This window comes from Phaethon lepturus, unplaced genomic scaffold, assembly GCF_000687285.1.
Source record: "Phaethon lepturus isolate BGI_N335 unplaced genomic scaffold, ASM68728v1 scaffold32509, whole genome shotgun sequence".
Classification (NCBI taxonomy): Eukaryota; Metazoa; Chordata; class Aves; order Phaethontiformes; family Phaethontidae; genus Phaethon; species Phaethon lepturus.
This window is the reverse complement of record NW_010564608.1, coordinates 1-16,880: the sequence shown is the minus strand read 5'-3', so window position 1 is coordinate 16,880 and position 16,880 is coordinate 1. Positions and strand designations below refer to the sequence as shown.

Here is a 16,880-nt window from a genome sequence, read left to right as displayed (position 1 = left end):
TCTTCCGAGGACTTTAAGAGGTGGTTTACCTGGCCCTGCAGAAAAGGGAGCAGGGGAGAGACCACATGGACAAAAACATGACATGCAGTTGTTGTCAAAAACCAAAATCCTAGTTTATTCTTATGCAACTTAAAATACAACTTGATGTGTTAACAGCTTGTTCTGACAAAAGAAGCCAAATTCAGATTCACTTTGGATGCAATCACGTACAATCACAGCAGTGTAGTCAAACACTGGCATATCTTATATCTCAGGCTTTCTGTAAGAGTCTGTTCTGAATTTAAACACATCACATACTGATATTCTTCAGAATTAAAGTATCTGCCCTTTAAGGGAGTCAAAGGTAAAATGCTATTTTAAAGGGCACTAATTTGGGAAGTTATCAACTGATAACTTCTTTGAACTAAACAGTTACTATTTATTAGGCAGTAGACAGTACTCCATGTATGCATGGAAGAGCGAAGTACAGAATAACCACTTAAACTTTAAAAAAAATGAAGAACCACAGTCTTGAAACATCTCTGTAGAGCATAACATGTGAACTTGAAAACCGCATGCAGTTTTCATTCATGCCAATACCATGTCATAACTTCATCAGTGTGCTGTTTTGACTGTTGCATTCAATGCAGAATACCAAGTTTACATGAATTACCAGTAAGTCCTGGTACAGCTTCTGATCCTCTGATGGATGCCGCGGCAGCAACGAGGTGGGTGGCTCTGAGTTTTGCTCGCTTGTTACCACCACATGGCTGCTGGCTCCCTCTGTTGTTTCTTTCTGTAAGGACACGCTAATACTTTCTTCCAAAGATGAACTGCGAACAAGTGCTTGGGAAACATTTCCAGTTCTGAAAGAGAACACCAAGATAGCTAGATATTTCCTTGAAACAGAAGAGGCACAAGTATCACCATGTGTACCTTATCTTTTCATGAACACCAGAAAAGGAGAAAAAATCGAGTACTGGAAACAGATCCTAACATTTCTTGGTTTGTCTCCTGCTTGAGGCTTTGCTCCTTTCTGCAGCCATTTTCTTTCAAAAGTCGTTTGAGGACTGAGGAAATACACCTCACAGTGTTACAGCCTGACTAGTTTTTCAAAAGAGGATTTGAAAATGGCAATGGCTTCTCTGGACTAGCCAAAACTTAATGACACACTGTGACTTAACCTTAAAGCAGATGAAATTAGAGTTATTAGCAATTTGGAGTTTGTCTTATGTTTTCAGCATTTTTATGGACACTTACAAGCCTTCAGGAGTAAGTATCTTCCATATGTTCTGAAACATGACTTATTCAAAAAGTTGTTTTTACCAATGTAACTGATAATGAGATTCCTGTGGTAGTTTAAAAACTTCTCAAAGACATTGTTACAACTACACACATACCAGTGCACACTATCATGAACTGAACAAACACCTAAGTTGAAATATTTCTCAACAGCAGATCTGAAAGAGGAACCATAATCTATCCTGAAGTTTCCAGATAAAAAGGGTAAATGTTCTAGAACGAGTTACAATGTGATGCTCTGCATCCCCTTTAGCTAGCTGGTGTGTGCATCGCATCAACCTTTCGAGGCCAGACATATCAATAGTACTATCATCCCGAAGAGATCCTTAAGCGACCCTCCTCCCCCTTCCTGTTCCTCCTCAGGAGACAAGTGTAAGATAAGGGAATTTCAGAACTCCACTGATCAATTGCCTGTGTTGAAAGCGATAAGATTTAAATCACGTGACATACTAGATAGTCAATGTAGGTTATCAGTTACTGTTACACTAGCAATTATTCATCATTCCCAAAAATGTTCCCCCCGCCCCCCCAAGAAATCTGGGTGATGCTCTACAGTCTTACTATAAGATACTTATACAGCAATTTTACAGGTTTATGAATCCAGAACCTTAAGATGGCATCTCTCTAAAATACAGTGTTCAAAAGACTGATTTGAATCAGTAACATTTATGGTAACACTATACATTTGCAGATAATAAATATTCAGAGTCCTTGATAAAAGTAAGTTATAGCTTAATTATCATCATCTTTCCCAATATGATTATTTTAGAAATCTAATTTAACTGGAAGGGTATTCCTCCTCCTTTGGCTTTTTATGCTTAGAGAATATTAGATCATTAAGTGCTATTCCCTGTGTAAAAATAACATCCATATAGATAATGAATATATATTTTAAAATAGATTCCCAAATTAATCTGAGATTAGTCATTGCGCTAAAGAACCTGAGCTTAAGAATAATTAAGAGCAGTGAAGTTGGTACCTGCATTCACTACACACAAAGTAATTAGCTGTAAAACGTAGAGAAATTCAGGAAATAGTCATATAATCATAAACCTCTCCTCCTAAGCCCCTCAGAATTGACAGGGTTCTGAATGCTGACAGGGAAAACCCACTGCAGGAAAACAACTGACTACAGCACCATCCCCTTTCCCCCATCAGGATTCAAGGTAAGAAGGGGAACGCTGCCAGCACTGTACATGCTTTTCCAAGTTAAAGGCTTTTGCCATCAGCTGCTGCTGATAGGTAGGCTAGCTAAACGTGTGTGACACATAAATGCAGACTCCAAAGGCAACTGTGTTTTGGTGAGCTGTACAATTCGAAGCATAATTAAAAAACAAAGATGGGAAAGAACACAACAACTGAAGTCAAGTAACTATCTATAATTCCTGAAAAAAAAAAATTTATGAGAGTAGTAACTTATGAAAGGCAGTTCAGCTTATTATGTGAGCATAAGACATTTCTGGTTACTTACTGGGGAGTGTTCTGATTAGTTCCTTCTTCTACAAGATGAATACTGTCTACAAAGCTGGGCATGTCAACTGCCTTTAAGGAAGAAGCAATACTTGTATTACTTGCATCTTGTTCAGCATTAATTGAAATATTTATGTCTTCCTTAGAAATCTCTTCATCCTCTTTTTTTCCTTGTGGTATGGAGTCGTTTTGTTTGTCTGGGGCTGTATTCCAAAATAAGCTAGCACCTAGAAGAGAATTCAGAGATTTACCCATTTAAAAGACAGCATTACTATCTTCTGAGACCCTTTGGCCTTGTAAAGCTAAAGGAATCACTTCCTCACATTCAGGTTTTTTTTCACCATTTTAAAAGCAATTCAGGGTTTAGAACAGCTAAGAGTTGCCAAAACATCATTCAAGTCCCAGTTTCTTCCAAAGCATACTTGATGAAAATAAATGGTTGTACTAAAGCCTTTAATGCACTGACCTTGAGCCAGTTTGAAAGCTTCCATCAGACTAACCACAATATTTCCATGGATTTAACAGGAACCAATACATTAATATGTAACTTTACAGAGACAGCTGCCTAACCTGCTAAAATTAAAGCAAGTATGGTTTCCTCTCCATGCATGTGAAAACAGGACTTACAAAAAACATCAATAATATATTTAATGGAACACCAGAAGCTATTACTTTTCAAAACAGTGCATTAACTAAAAAGATGTGGATTTTTTCTTTCAATAAGGCACAGATTAAAATAGAACACCTTACTAAAGCTATTGGAAAAATCATCCTTCCAGTGATGGCAATCACTGCCATTGCAGCCCAAAGACAAAAGTAGGTCCAGCCTAAACTTGCAAATAACACCTAGAGAACTTAGCTGGTTTTTGTATCTAGGTACATATTTGCATATATTCAGCATTTCTGCAAAACTTTCCCTTCACGCCTAAGCAAATCACAGAAACATGCAGAAAAAGTGATGCCAGTCTATTTTTAAAGATTGTTACCTGTGCTCACAGCAATGCTCACACTTTTCCTTGTGTGCGACGCTGGTGAGGACTGTGTTTCCATAGAAACAAGGTCCCCTTGCTTCTCAGGCTGCAGAGCATGGCTAGCTGCAGCTGGTTCAGAGGAACAAGCCTGACGAGCCTGTGCTTCCAATAAGCGTTGGATCTGTAACGGTTATCAGAAAGTTATAATTTGTACAATGAAATACAAAGTAAAATAGGCAAAAGTGAATTACTAAATTAGGCTCCTCTAAGGTCTGGATTCAAATCCAAGCTGCATTGCCACAGAAGTCTGATACCCTTCCAGTTCTCAGCAGTGAATGCACCATAAATCAACACACCAATTCTGATGTTGGCAGAGCTAGCAAAGAAGAGGTTTTATGCATGCTGGCAGAACTACACCAAGACAACTTGAGTAAAGCCTATTTGCACTACACTTGTTGGAAGTAATCTCTGTCCCTTTCATTCATATACAAAGCCTATTTTACGGAGGTATCAGCCAAGTATTCATATGCCAACTGTCCCTACACCATGCTCAACTGACTTTGTATTAATTACAAAACTAAGCACTTAAATGATAAAATTAAGGTTGCCCAGGCAATCTTCACACTCGTATTTGCATCCAACCCTGTTCACCGATTAGTTCACAGCTCCATGGAGAAATATCATAACAGTGAAGGCTGCATTTACACTGTAATGAGGGGGTTCCCTTCTTCATGCCCAACGCATGCTTTGAGAGCTTGATTTTACATGCAGCAACTACCTCTAAAGTGTATTTCAGTTGCAATTTTCTGGTTGAGGCAGGAAAAATATGCATTGTGAGCAACTGTACCAACTTTCCTATTCCTATCATTCACCACCAGCAGCAAAATTTAAACTCTAGCTCTTCAGCCCCAAATCATACCCTGCAAAATACGGGCCATGAGCGTAATTCACGAGTTCAATATTTTGAAGAAACATAACCTGGTATCAAAAGAGAACTTGGGGAGACCAACAAAGCCCAGTTCTTCAGCCCAGCAACAAACATCTCCCAGTCTGCTGCAGACAACTGAAGTTTTCTAAGTAACAGCCTCAATAGCCTCAGAAGCTGCAGGCTTGAAGGTGGGCAAAGCAACTCATAAGAACATTCTGTGCTTCATCCATATGCTTACAATAATTTCAAAGTCTACGGCCTACGCAGTATTTTTTTTTTTTTTAATAGACAAGCACATATATAGGAAAGCATTTATATAGAAGGCGTATTCGTTTGCATTATAAAGCATGCTGCTAAAAGGGAAATCTACATGTTATGGAAATACAATAAAAATAAGTGCAAAATCTAATCAGGAGTGAAATAGTTTTCATTTGTTTTAAGGGACACCAATTAGAAAAGCTAATCAGGACCCTCCTCCATCCCCAAACTGGACCTGGTATGACAGGATCTCTCATTCCAACAAGGATTGACAATAGTTAATTTAATTCCTTTGGTGAAGGATCTATCAAAGCATAATCACTAAGAGGGCAGAGGAGAAAGCTGCCATTTCCACAAACCTGAGCTTGAAGTAATTTGAGTTGTCTATCTTGCTCTGTAAGAACCCGGTAGGCATCTGGAGATAATCCCATCATTCCATTATCTGATCCTGCTTTAGAAGCGGGCATGTGGAGGCACGGCGAGTGAGCTGCACAAAACTGTGGACTAGCGGGGCTTGCACTTGAAGGCAGTCTTGCTCCAGGTGCTAAGCTATTGTCAAGAGAACAGTTCCCCATTTTCCCATGATATCCCATGCTTATAGGGCTGCTTGTGGTATATCCTGGATTGCAGCAAATATTTGGACAAACGGTATTTTGATGGAGCACGGTACATGGATTGTGTTGAGCCATCTCTGATTCAATTTCTGCTCCATGTTTGGGGCTCATTTTACCAATTTCTTGCCACGAGTTTATCAGATTATGCTGGACAGAGGCAGAAAACTGACAGCTGCATGCACTGGCTGGACAACAAGGCGGCACTTGCACTGGCACCTGAAGTTCTGGTGGTCTTCTGCAGCTCTGTGATGAAAAAGCAGAGGTGTAGAGGAGTGGCTGCGTAAGAGCAGGAAGCTGCTTGGAACTGGATATTAATGTTCTTCTAATTGGATGCTCTCCCTGCTGTGCGACTCCATCGGGACTTAATACAAGTCTTTCTGATGGCCTTCTGGGATGATCCACAGATGTATCTGGGGAAGGCCCACTACAAGGGGTTGAAGGAGAAGAAGATCCAGAACTTTTTCTTGATGGAGGGCAAGCTTTCTTACAGTGCAACTGTTGCTGTAGTAGAGCTTGCTTTCCTCTTGAAGGCCTCGAAGTTGGAATTTTCTGGTTTAAATTGCCTGGTAATTGCCTCAAAGAGGGATCTCCCATATTAGCAGAAAAGTTTTGCCTGTCTTCAGAGCACTGGGTGCGATAATACGGGGATCCCAAACACCATTTCTTTTTAATAGGCTGATGTAGCACTGAGGGTAGACTTTTAGCATTTAAAGTCCCCACAGGCTTAGACAATTGTCCTGATTCTATGAAACTCCCATCCAAAACAAGTGACAGTTCAGGAACTGAAGGAAAGATCCTGGTAACCTGAAGGGATGATTACACAAGCAAGATTCAGATAATTTTAAAATATTGTCCTTCTGCTCTTCACATGCAGAATTTCATCAAATAAAACGTTTACATTTAAAATCAGTATATGACCATTACCAGCTCCAAACCAGCTACACATCGAATACTTTTCTAAAGACTGGAGAATCCAGATACAGAAAAAGCAGCAAGATCTCCAGGATCATTCTTCAAACAGAAAATTGCTTTCATATGGCATAATAGCCATGTCTACCAAATGAATGCTCCACGTTATCATGGAGCACATTTCAGAGTATGGACCTTTCTCTTTCAGGAAGTGGAATATATGTTCCCTCTTACTATTCTTAGACCCAGAAGACAGCAGCCCCCATACAGCATAGGTCTAGAAGAGTGCAACAGTTGTGGATTATCAAGTATGTTGTGTTGCAGCTATTTCATTATATTTGTATATGCTTCAGTAAAAATGGACAGACTAGTGGATCTTTATTTCTTTTACTCAGAAATACATAAGAAAGGAATTTTCAGCCCCCCTCTTTGCCTCATACATCACAACTCTTCCATTTAATGGTAGCAAGAGTCCCAAAGTAGAACATATTTCTGTTCCCAAATCCTAGCATACACAGAAATCGAAGTGTCTATAATCCTGGCACAAAGGCAGGTTGATGACAGCAGGAGTTGGGACCCTTGGTCGATTTCTTCAGTTCTGTTTTTCCATGCTAGCACTTGGAGACAGAAGCTTTAGACTCTCTGGTCCCCTTACAATGAGTTTTGCTGTTCTAAGTGTCACATCTTCTAAGGTCCAAGAAGCCTGAAGCAATTATTTACTTAGTTACCTGTTGACTCACTGGGTGAGGACTTGGTATTGGTCTGGGGGATAAATCCTCATCTTCTACACCAGAGTCGTGATCACTCGCTGACAATTTGTTGGGTGAACAGCCTTGGGAAGGACTAAAACCAACATAAATCAAACTAGAAATGTTTGCTTGTCAGATTTGGCAGCAGTAACATGATCTTCACGTTTTTCACTGTGCCACCTACAGTGCAGTATCAGCATCATTTTTTCAAGAAGCAGTTGCTATACATCTCCTCCCTGGTTAGCTAGGGAGCTCACACAGCAAACAGATCTAAGACCAAACAGTGAAAATACAAATGCTGCTTTTGGGCAAAAAAAGATACTAACCCTCCCTCCTCATCCTCAGACATGCACACCTTTTAAGTGACATTCTAACAGCAAGGCACTGATTTATATTAGAAAGATAGGGAGTGTGACAGTAAAGATTGTTTAAATTGACAGTAAACATTGTTTAAAGGAAAATAAAGGCCGTCTTACAGCCAGATAAAAACTTGATGGATAGTCAGGTTCTCAAAAATCCCTAAGTTTTAACCTATCCATGTCTCGCAGGTCTGAAGCGTCAGAAGGAAAAAGGAATTTTCACCAACTTATGTAGACTTCAGTTAGAGATTTGCTTCAAAGGACAGATGTCACAGAAAGCTCAGTACCGTGCACTAAGTACCATCAGCAAGGAAGCCTTTTTAGAAACATTCACCATACAAATTACAAGCACCGGTATCAAGAGTAGAACTACCAGTAGTTTCTCTAGGAATATGGTCAGCTTGACCGCCTTGAGGAATAACACTCTAGGAATAAACAGAAGCTCATTCACAGACTTTTAATGCAAGGAGATCACTATAGGCACAGCTAACCTGACACCTGCATAGCAGAGGTCAGAAGAACTCATCCAATGAATTTTTAATTTTTGTCTATAAATGACATCTGAAAGATTTACCTTCTGACAGGAAGTTTCTTGCAAACTCTGCTGAAAAACTCAGTTTCTGCATTTTGGTTTTCTGCACTCAACTCAAACTGGAGAGGGCTCTTGTCTGAAGGTTCAACATTCTGAAATGAAATTTCCTGTATTTGTGAAGCATGAAACTTTCACCTTTTACTCACTGAGGTACTACTCCCAAAGAAATAGTTTTAAGGATGTTTATATCTGATTATTTACTGCTTGTCCTCTACTTTCAATTCTCAATTCTTTCACCACTACAAGGAGGCAGGCAACTTCCCTTCCTGTTTAACACTGTTCCCCCTGCTACTCTAAAGTAGTTGGCCTAATTATAGCCATGAGCAGATGCTTCCTTGCTGTAACTGCTTAGATACTCTTCCACAAGCCTTGACCACTATAGGAAACAGCAACTGTTCCTATACCGTTTCACACACCACAGCTGGGCAAGCCCTGGAGACAACAGAAGTGAGCCTCTGTTACTAACAGCTTTGTCATCTTCAGAAAGCTAAGCTGTGCCTAGGCTAAAGATGGGAGTTAGCCCTGAACAGGGAAATTTGATTGGAGAGAGAACAGCACAGGACACACATTACACAAGCTGCTTCTCTACCAAAGTATAGGAGCACATATTAAGCAGATTAACAGTTCAACTTCAGGTTCTGCACAAGCCCAGGAAAACACAGAGATTTCCCAGAATTTCCTCAAACCTTGTTGGTCATCTCCCAGACATTGTATGATCAAACTCTTTCAAAGAGTTACTTTGCACAAAGATAAAACTGTTCCTGCTTTGTTACTGTAGTGCAGCAAGAGATCTGCAGATTAGTAACCACCAAATTCCCTTTGCATTCAACTTCAAGCAAAGCACAAGTACGTAGCTTTGCTGTCCAGAAAGCACTGGTATGTATCACCCATAGCAGTGGTCAGATGTGTCCGGCATGCTCATAGCATACCAGATTAACAAATGCTATAGGAAATCAGAATCTCTGCTTATAAAGCCAAAAGGTTACTAGTAAGAAGGAGCACTAACCAAGCCCAACACAGCACACTACAGATTCTTAATGCTGTTAGAAAAATGAGCAGTTCCTGACTTTGGAGGTCATCTCTCAATCTGAGGCAAACTCTGAATTTACAGTAATCAGTGTAAAAAGGTAGCTTTATAGAGCTACATAATTTTCAAACACTGCAGTTCCATTTGGGTCACATCTAACGTAAGTACTTAAAGGAGGATTCACAATAAAGTCAAATTTTAAAATACCATGATGCAGTAGGAAACCAAGCCACTTACTTTGAAGAGGTGTACTGTTTCATTGCAAGTTAAGATCTGAAACCCTAGTTCAGTCTGTCCACTGCATGGAACGCACTCATAAAACTCTGGTTCCTTGTGTGTCAATGAATAAAGCACAATAAGAAAACTCCCAGATTCCGAAAAAACCCTAAAACAGAAAAAACACCCACATCTTAAAAAAAAATTAAGAAGCAGGAAGAAGGCCCTTAGTTTCTCAAGATACTGTGCAAACTATCACACAGTTCAGCAAACTGGTGAATCACTGCATTTTAAGCGGTGTTGGGCTGTAGATAGAACAGATGTACTTATGACCGATGCCACATCTTGAGTGATGCAAGAACCAAAGCAAAGCAAAGAAATGGGAATAATTTGTCTACTTGCTAGTTCAAACCTTTAGGATCACTTAGTACCTTAAATGAATTCCTAGAAGACTTCAGTCACAGCATAGAGGAAAACATCTGTAAAAATGACACTGTAATTTATTTTTTTTATAAATCAATTGATGATGTACTATAAAGACACTGTTTCACTTATCCCTAAACATTCCAAGAATGCTCATTAGCAAACAGATTTTTTTTTTTAAAATTATATCAAAGCTTTTTCCACAGGTTGAGAACAGTGAGTAACAACAGTCAACATTCAACATTAAAAGATCAAGGATAATGAAAATAAATTGCATTTCCAGGAAGAAGTAGTACCACTTCCAGAACAATTTTTCTTTTTATAGCAATTGTAATACGCTTATGGGGGGAGGTGTCTTTAAATAATATGTGATAGAGAAAGTAAGAGGAACAAGATCCTTGAAAAACACATTCACACACAACTTTAAAGTTAAACTTAAGAGTTAAAAATGTATGATGCACAGATTAAGCAGTTAGTCTGCAGAGGTTAATTCTGTTTGCATGGTTCATCAAATTTGCCTAATCCACTTCCAAGATGGAATCAGTGAAAGTTAACGAGAGCCAAGCATCTAACTTGCCTATCTAATAGTCTAATTGGGCTCTTATCTGTATTTGGGTGTATTTAAATTGTTAAGAGAAAAGAGTCTATTCTGTAATTACAGACACATCTGTTCACCAAATGTGGTTTTATTTCATGACTTAAAAGCAAGCGTGGTCAAGCAGAAGAAATCTTATGCATACAACGTATTTTAAAGTTTCATTTACCTGAAGAACAGTTTTAAACTATAAACACCTGAACTCCCTCCCAGCTTCCATATAAAGAGAACCTGGCAAACATTACAAGTGTAAAGATGTAGAGAATGAGGAATGATAATCTACTAATATTACAATGAGAAAACCCACCAGAATGCAAAAACCATAAAAACAGAGTATTTAGCAGGAAGTCATAATAAGACAGTGTTAATGAAGATGCTTTAATATGTTGGTCAGATACAACCAGGGAGAAAGCCTATGTCAGAGAAAACACCCATAAGAAAAGTTCAAAACCAACTCCCCACCACTGTTTAAATTACTGTTTCCTGCTTGCTGGTTCTTATTTAAACTAAAATGCAGTGGCCTTAATGATATTAATGTTCACCCTCTTCTATCTTTGAGATATCAGCCCAGCTTTCTAAGACTTCAGTCACAGAAAATTTGTGAGGCGGAAGTCAAAACCAGAAAGAACAATTAAAACAGCCTTACCTCCTATATAACATACAAATCAGAGAATTCTCTCAGCAGAGCCCATGTTTCCATGCATTTCTGTGGATTTCATTTTTAGGCAGCCAATAGCTTCTATGTTTTATAAATAAAAGTGACTTGCCTTTCTTGAATTGAAGAACTGAATAAATATCGCAAGCAACAGGCCCAGACTTGAGGACTACAGATATGAGTAACTCCACTCAGCCAACTAGAAGCAAGAAGAAATATCCAATTAGAGACAGTCCCATTACCAAGTTTCCACAATGTAATTCCTCAAATACATCTCAAATCAATGTCTATTAATCTGTACAAACAGAGTCAAAAACTTACACTCCAACTAATGGCAGAGCATAAGCCTTGGGATCAGACTCGAGCAGCAAAAGCAATTTTCGTGTCTGGTCCATAGTAAGGTAGCTGAAAGAAAGCAGAATTTGGGGGGTTTTTTTAGTATTTTGGAAGGCAGTCTCTCATGAAAAATCATGAAGAGACAAATACAAGCTTACAAAGTACTGTAAGAAAAAAGTTCACACACACAAAAAAAATCAAAACCATTCTTCCTCCACACTTACAGCAGCTCCTCAGCTCTTCATCAGTTCCCTGTGTATCAAAGAATTATCAAGGACAAAAATTTGCTTAATATTATGGTATTCACAACAAATCCAGAAGTGTATGTCATGTTAAATTTGGAGAGTTAACATTCAGAGAGGCATTCACAAGGTTTCTCTCCAAATAAAATGACATTCAGTTGCTTCAGATTATTGCCCTGATCTATCCTTAGCTCACCCTACTAAATTAGTTATCACTCAGAATGACAATTCCCCAATACTATCTTATAAGCATGATTAACAGAAAAAGCTTTGGTTCACATTAATCTGATTCTCATTCTAGGGCAAGCACTGATATTGTTTAAAAAGATGGATGCTGCTTATATTTGTTATGCTAACTGGAGGCGTGTCACCCTGCCCCAGTAGGAAGATCCTTCTACCGAAGTCAAAGGCAAGAGAGGTTCCTACTGAACCAGTTGAGAGTTTTGCCCCACCCCATTTCCTGTTTCTTGTTTATAACATTTTAAATTTTTCTAAGTACAAGAAGTTAGGTTATTTTTATGCCAGTTATTTTACTAAAAAGCAAAGCACTGGTTGAGATCTCGCCTACCTAGCTGCTTTATGAAATGAAACAAACTGGCAGGCAACTTCGATAGCTTTAGTGTCGCCCTTTACTCACCCACATTTATAAGTTCCTTGAACTTGTGCAATATTCATAGGACTGGTCAAATTTCTTGCTAGGGCTGTGGGAATAATTGGGACAGACTTCACGGGAGTGTATTCCAAGATATTTGCTGCAGTAATAGAAGCCCAGTGAAAATTAAAATGTAGATTATCCAAGTTTTCTGTGAAAGCAACATTAGCTCTAACAGTGAGCAGTTTAGAAAGATCCAGTGATTCTTTACTGCACAGACTGTGCTGCAGACCCTAGAAGCAGGATAAAAGAGAAAAAAAGTAAATATACAAAATTGTCTCCATATGACTACCATGATTCAAGTTGTATTACACTAGGAACTCAAATCATTCATCATAGCTGCTATTGCAGGAAGCACTGTATAAAAAGCCGTTAACCCAGGTCTCTCAAGCCATGGCTATACTGAATATAATAAATAATGTAAAATACACTTGAAATTAAGCTATGCATATCTTAGTATTGCTTTACGATATATTTAAAAAGCTGGGGTTACTTAAATCATATAAAAATTAATAAAATACAAACAACTAGAAGGCTCAAGGTGATCTGTCAAAGTTTTCTTACTTGCATTCAAGAAATGTGTATTTTGACATCTGTATGTATTGCCATGAGAAAGTTTAGGTGTGAAGTAAGCATTATTTGTATCATAAAATACACACAACAACAACTGTAGGCAAATGTTCAAAGTAATGGAAGGTGTATTTACTAGATTATGTGTCTACAGCAGAGCACAGAAGCGACAGGCACACATTTCAGCTATAACTACTAACCTACATAGACATTACATGCTTTCTTGCAAATCACTTGCCTAGCAATACTTTTTATCAACAATTGTGCAAATACTGCAACTCATTCATGATAGATTTGAAAGAAAATGCTGTTTTTTCTTGTTTAACTTTGTTGCAATTGCTGTTGTCTTCCTGGTTTTGGCGGTCAGACCAGCTAAAAATCTTTGATCAGACAGCAAGATTTTAGTCCAAGATTGAAAATTCTGTGATCCTTAAAACACTTGTGAAGGCTACCTAAGTTTAATAGTTTCTGATACACTTTCAATGACACTTGAGCAGCTCATTTCACATAACCAACTAAATAGTCTTGCTTCAGCCACAACTTTGTTGTGTTTGAAATTGATGGCGGATGGAAATCAGGCCCTGTACATAGTCCAGTGTCCTGCCTAGAAGACAGTTTATTGTTTAAGAGACCTTAACAGTTTAAGAGAGATGCCTACCTTGAAAGCCAAGCCAATATCTTCAGCACTGTGCACTCTAATATTATCTGAAGAAGGTCCCCAGGCATTAACTGTACATGGAATCAAAAAGTCTCCAGGAAGAGACGCAGTTGGAATTTTGCCCGATCCACCAGCAACTTCTCGACCAGGATCAAAGCGGTCTATTGTTAGCGTTATGCCTTCCCCATCTTTAAAACAAATAAATAAAGTTAGAGTCCAAGAGCAACAACTCAGGCTCCTTGATAACAGCTTAACCAACCAACCAATATTGTCTGTCTACCTGACATTTAAATTTACCTTCATCTACTGCAAGAGTCCCAAGCAAAAAACAGGAAAATAATTTCTTTTCATGCTGCTTAGCGTGGCGATAGGCAAGTCGCAAGGTTTTCTCCATCATAGATAACTTTGGGTTTCTAAAAAGAGAAAATAAGCAAGTTTAAGACCCAAATTATTTTTAATGCTTTTTTAAGTAGTATTTATTATATTCCAATAGCTTCCATATTTTTTTGTCCTTTGAAAAGAAAATATACAGAAACAAGCCAAAGCCCTAATCAACAAAAAGGCAAGACTTAGCAACATTGTATAAAAACTCAGAGGAATTTCACTTCACATTCTGTGCATCACCCTAACCATTCATATTCAAGAAAGCTCTATTTTACCTGGAGCAGCTCCACAGAATGCTCTGTATGATCATCTCAACAAGAATATTTTGGCTTGACTAGTCCAGCAAAACAACATCAGAGGGGAAACTTCTTTCCGCCCCCCCTATAGAGAATAAATAGCAAGGAAAGAGAAGAGCCTTTTTCTATGAAGAATAAGTAACAAGGAGAGAGAAAAGCTTTTTCATCTGAAGGGCAACACTGGCACAGAACTAGAGATGAACATAAGTGAATCATTTTAATAGAAGGGTAAAAAAGTTAGAAACACTTAGACCAAAACACAGAACCTCTAAAAAGTCTTCTAAATTTAAAGAGCAGACTAGGCCAAAAAGCTGAACTAATTTTGACATGGTGTTCTCTCATTTTAGTACAATATTCAGTGTGGGTGCTTAAAGTAGCAGCAGACTGGGCTCGATGAAACAGGAATATAAGCATGGACAAAGATTAAGTAATTGTAAAAATCACTATTTATTAAACAAAGGTAATAAGTTTGGAGTCTAGGGCAGTAAATACATCAACATTATTTTAGCTTGAGATAGCTTATGTGATTCTGACTTGGAAAGAGGTTAAAGCTGAAAGTGAAACTACTGGTTTATGTGAATACTCTGATGATGGCTCATATCCTACCTGCTCAAGATTAGCTAAGTAAAGCACCTTCATAAAAAGTAATTTGTTTTGAACTTTGTTAAAACTTGGAGGTTTTAATTTTAACTCAAAGAGCATTATGTGCCAAGGACAAGTGGAGGCCCCTCTGACCTGTATGTAAGGGCTGTCCGCCCTTATATGCACATATATGGATATACTTGCTCATATACTTGCTTTAATAGCTACAGTAAGATTTACGTAACATCTGTATAAAGATTACCCTTGTAAGTAATAAGGATCAATTTTTACCCTCCATTTGTTTTACAAGTCAGGTTTGGCGCATCCTGCCCTAGAAATTCACAAGTCCTTCAGATTTGCCTCCAAACAAAAAACCATCAGAACTTTTGGCATTTTAATCCAGATTTCTGAAGTAAGCAACATGTTTAGTTTTAAATTTTACTTGAAGCATGCTACCTGCATCCAGTTTTTGAAAAACATTGAGAAAAACTCTGTAAATATTTAGAGACAAGGAAGAACATGTTAAAGAAAACTACAGGTATGTGATTACTTTTGCACTTTTCCATATGGGAAGGAAACTGTAAGTTACTTTGGACTGAGGCACCTCCAACCCACTTGACTGCGATACACCACAGAAAGGGAAATTCTCAAATCTTTCCAATGAAAATCCCTATATACTTTTAACGAACACACTGGTTATTTCTTTTTCCTTTGTGCCTTGTCACACACTAGACTCAGAAGATAAAATGAGGCTTTGAATCATATAATTCTTAATTTATTTTAACCTTTAGCCACTTAAAAAAAAAAAAGAGGTTATTCATACCTGTAATAGGTGATATGTGAGCCAATGACATCACCCATAGGGATCGGGTCCCAAAGTGCACACTTTGACAGAGGGAAACTGAAAGGGACCATCCTTTCGGGAACAAATCTGGGAAGAAGATCACAGAGATAAGAAAGGAAAATGAATTAAGCTCAGTACTTTTAAACAGCAGTTATAAGCAGGAACAAAGGAATAACACTAAGAAAAACAACAAAAAGGATACATAAGCTGTTGGTACTTTTTTTTTGTTTCAAGACCAGGACAATGAAGCATCAACTTTGTCCTATGAAGTTGTCAAGGGTATGAACTATATGTTGACTAAAGTCAACACAAAACTTTCATTTTCCACCTGACACTTCCTTCACGTAATCTTGGAAGATGTGTAGGCCAAAATACAAGTTTGCAGGTAAAGCTCAAGAAAAAGCTGCTCTGGCTATATCATAGGAAAGGAAAAGGTTATCAGTCATTAAAAACTCCCATTGCACACAGAAAGTCTTGATTTAGCAAACTTAACATTAGATCAGCTTCCAAAAGTCCTGGTTTTGGTCACTTTTTAAAGTCAGCATTCAATCCACTTAAGCTTTGAAGACTTCTGAAATAAAGCCTTGGCTTAACTCAAACAATATAGTGCAAACTTTGCAATCAGACTTCAGAGGCCTGAAGAAATTCATATGTAATCATGTAAACTTATTTACACCAGCAGGATTACGTTCTTTAAGAGTTGCCTAAACCAAGTATATTAAGTAAAATACAAAACATTTAACAATCCACATAATTTGGTAAATAGCTCAATGCTTTTTAACAAACAAAAACAGAGGACTTCCTTTGTAGGTATTTGAAGCATCAAGCTTTGCCAAGGTACTTTCTTTGCATTTCCTTAAGTTCCCAGGAAAGGACATTCTCTATTTTTAAGGCGGCCCTCTAAGCAACTCACCTACCTCTCATGTTTCCAGTGACAGTTAATTGATTCCCATTAAAAGCTAAATGCCCAGCAAAATAAGCCCTAATTTATGCTTGTAAAACGGGAAGCTTTTTTAAAGACCCACTGTTTTCACTAGCTTTTGGCAAGCACGGATCCGAAACACACCCCCATAGCTCATTACAACAGAAGTCGCACTGGCAGAGCGGTACCGAAGGGTAGGGGCCTCGAAGGGCTAGGGGCGATGCACCACCTTCCCCCCCTCGCTAGGGAGAGCGGTTTCTCCGACGCGGAGGGGGTACCTCAGATCCGAGCCGGCCAGAACAGGGTCCATGCGAAGCGGCCGCAGCTCTGCCCTCTCCTCTTCTCCC

General features: G+C 38.5%; 1 protein-coding gene across 1 annotated transcript in view; it reads right to left on the bottom strand.

Annotated features, from left to right (window-relative positions):
- STIL (SCL/TAL1 interrupting locus) overlaps positions 1 to 16,843 on the bottom strand; it is a 19,740-nt gene extending 2,897 nt beyond the window's left edge. The window contains exons 1-15 of the mRNA XM_010294927.1: positions 16,812 to 16,843; positions 15,591 to 15,698; positions 13,803 to 13,918; positions 13,506 to 13,693; positions 12,263 to 12,510; positions 11,369 to 11,452; positions 11,160 to 11,246; positions 9,396 to 9,543; positions 8,114 to 8,238; positions 7,160 to 7,274; positions 5,268 to 6,326; positions 3,738 to 3,903; positions 2,753 to 2,978; positions 653 to 845; positions 1 to 35 (exon numbers count right to left, since the gene is read on the bottom strand). The exon at positions 1 to 35 is cut by the window's left edge and continues 225 nt beyond it. Coding sequence (XP_010293229.1) covers positions 1 to 35; positions 653 to 845; positions 2,753 to 2,978; positions 3,738 to 3,903; positions 5,268 to 6,326; positions 7,160 to 7,274; positions 8,114 to 8,238; positions 9,396 to 9,543; positions 11,160 to 11,246; positions 11,369 to 11,452; positions 12,263 to 12,510; positions 13,506 to 13,693; positions 13,803 to 13,918; positions 15,591 to 15,698; positions 16,812 to 16,843 — 2,930 coding nt within the window. The remainder of the gene's footprint in view (positions 36 to 652; positions 846 to 2,752; positions 2,979 to 3,737; positions 3,904 to 5,267; positions 6,327 to 7,159; positions 7,275 to 8,113; positions 8,239 to 9,395; positions 9,544 to 11,159; positions 11,247 to 11,368; positions 11,453 to 12,262; positions 12,511 to 13,505; positions 13,694 to 13,802; positions 13,919 to 15,590; positions 15,699 to 16,811) is intronic.
- Positions 16,844 to 16,880: the final 37 nt, after the last annotated feature.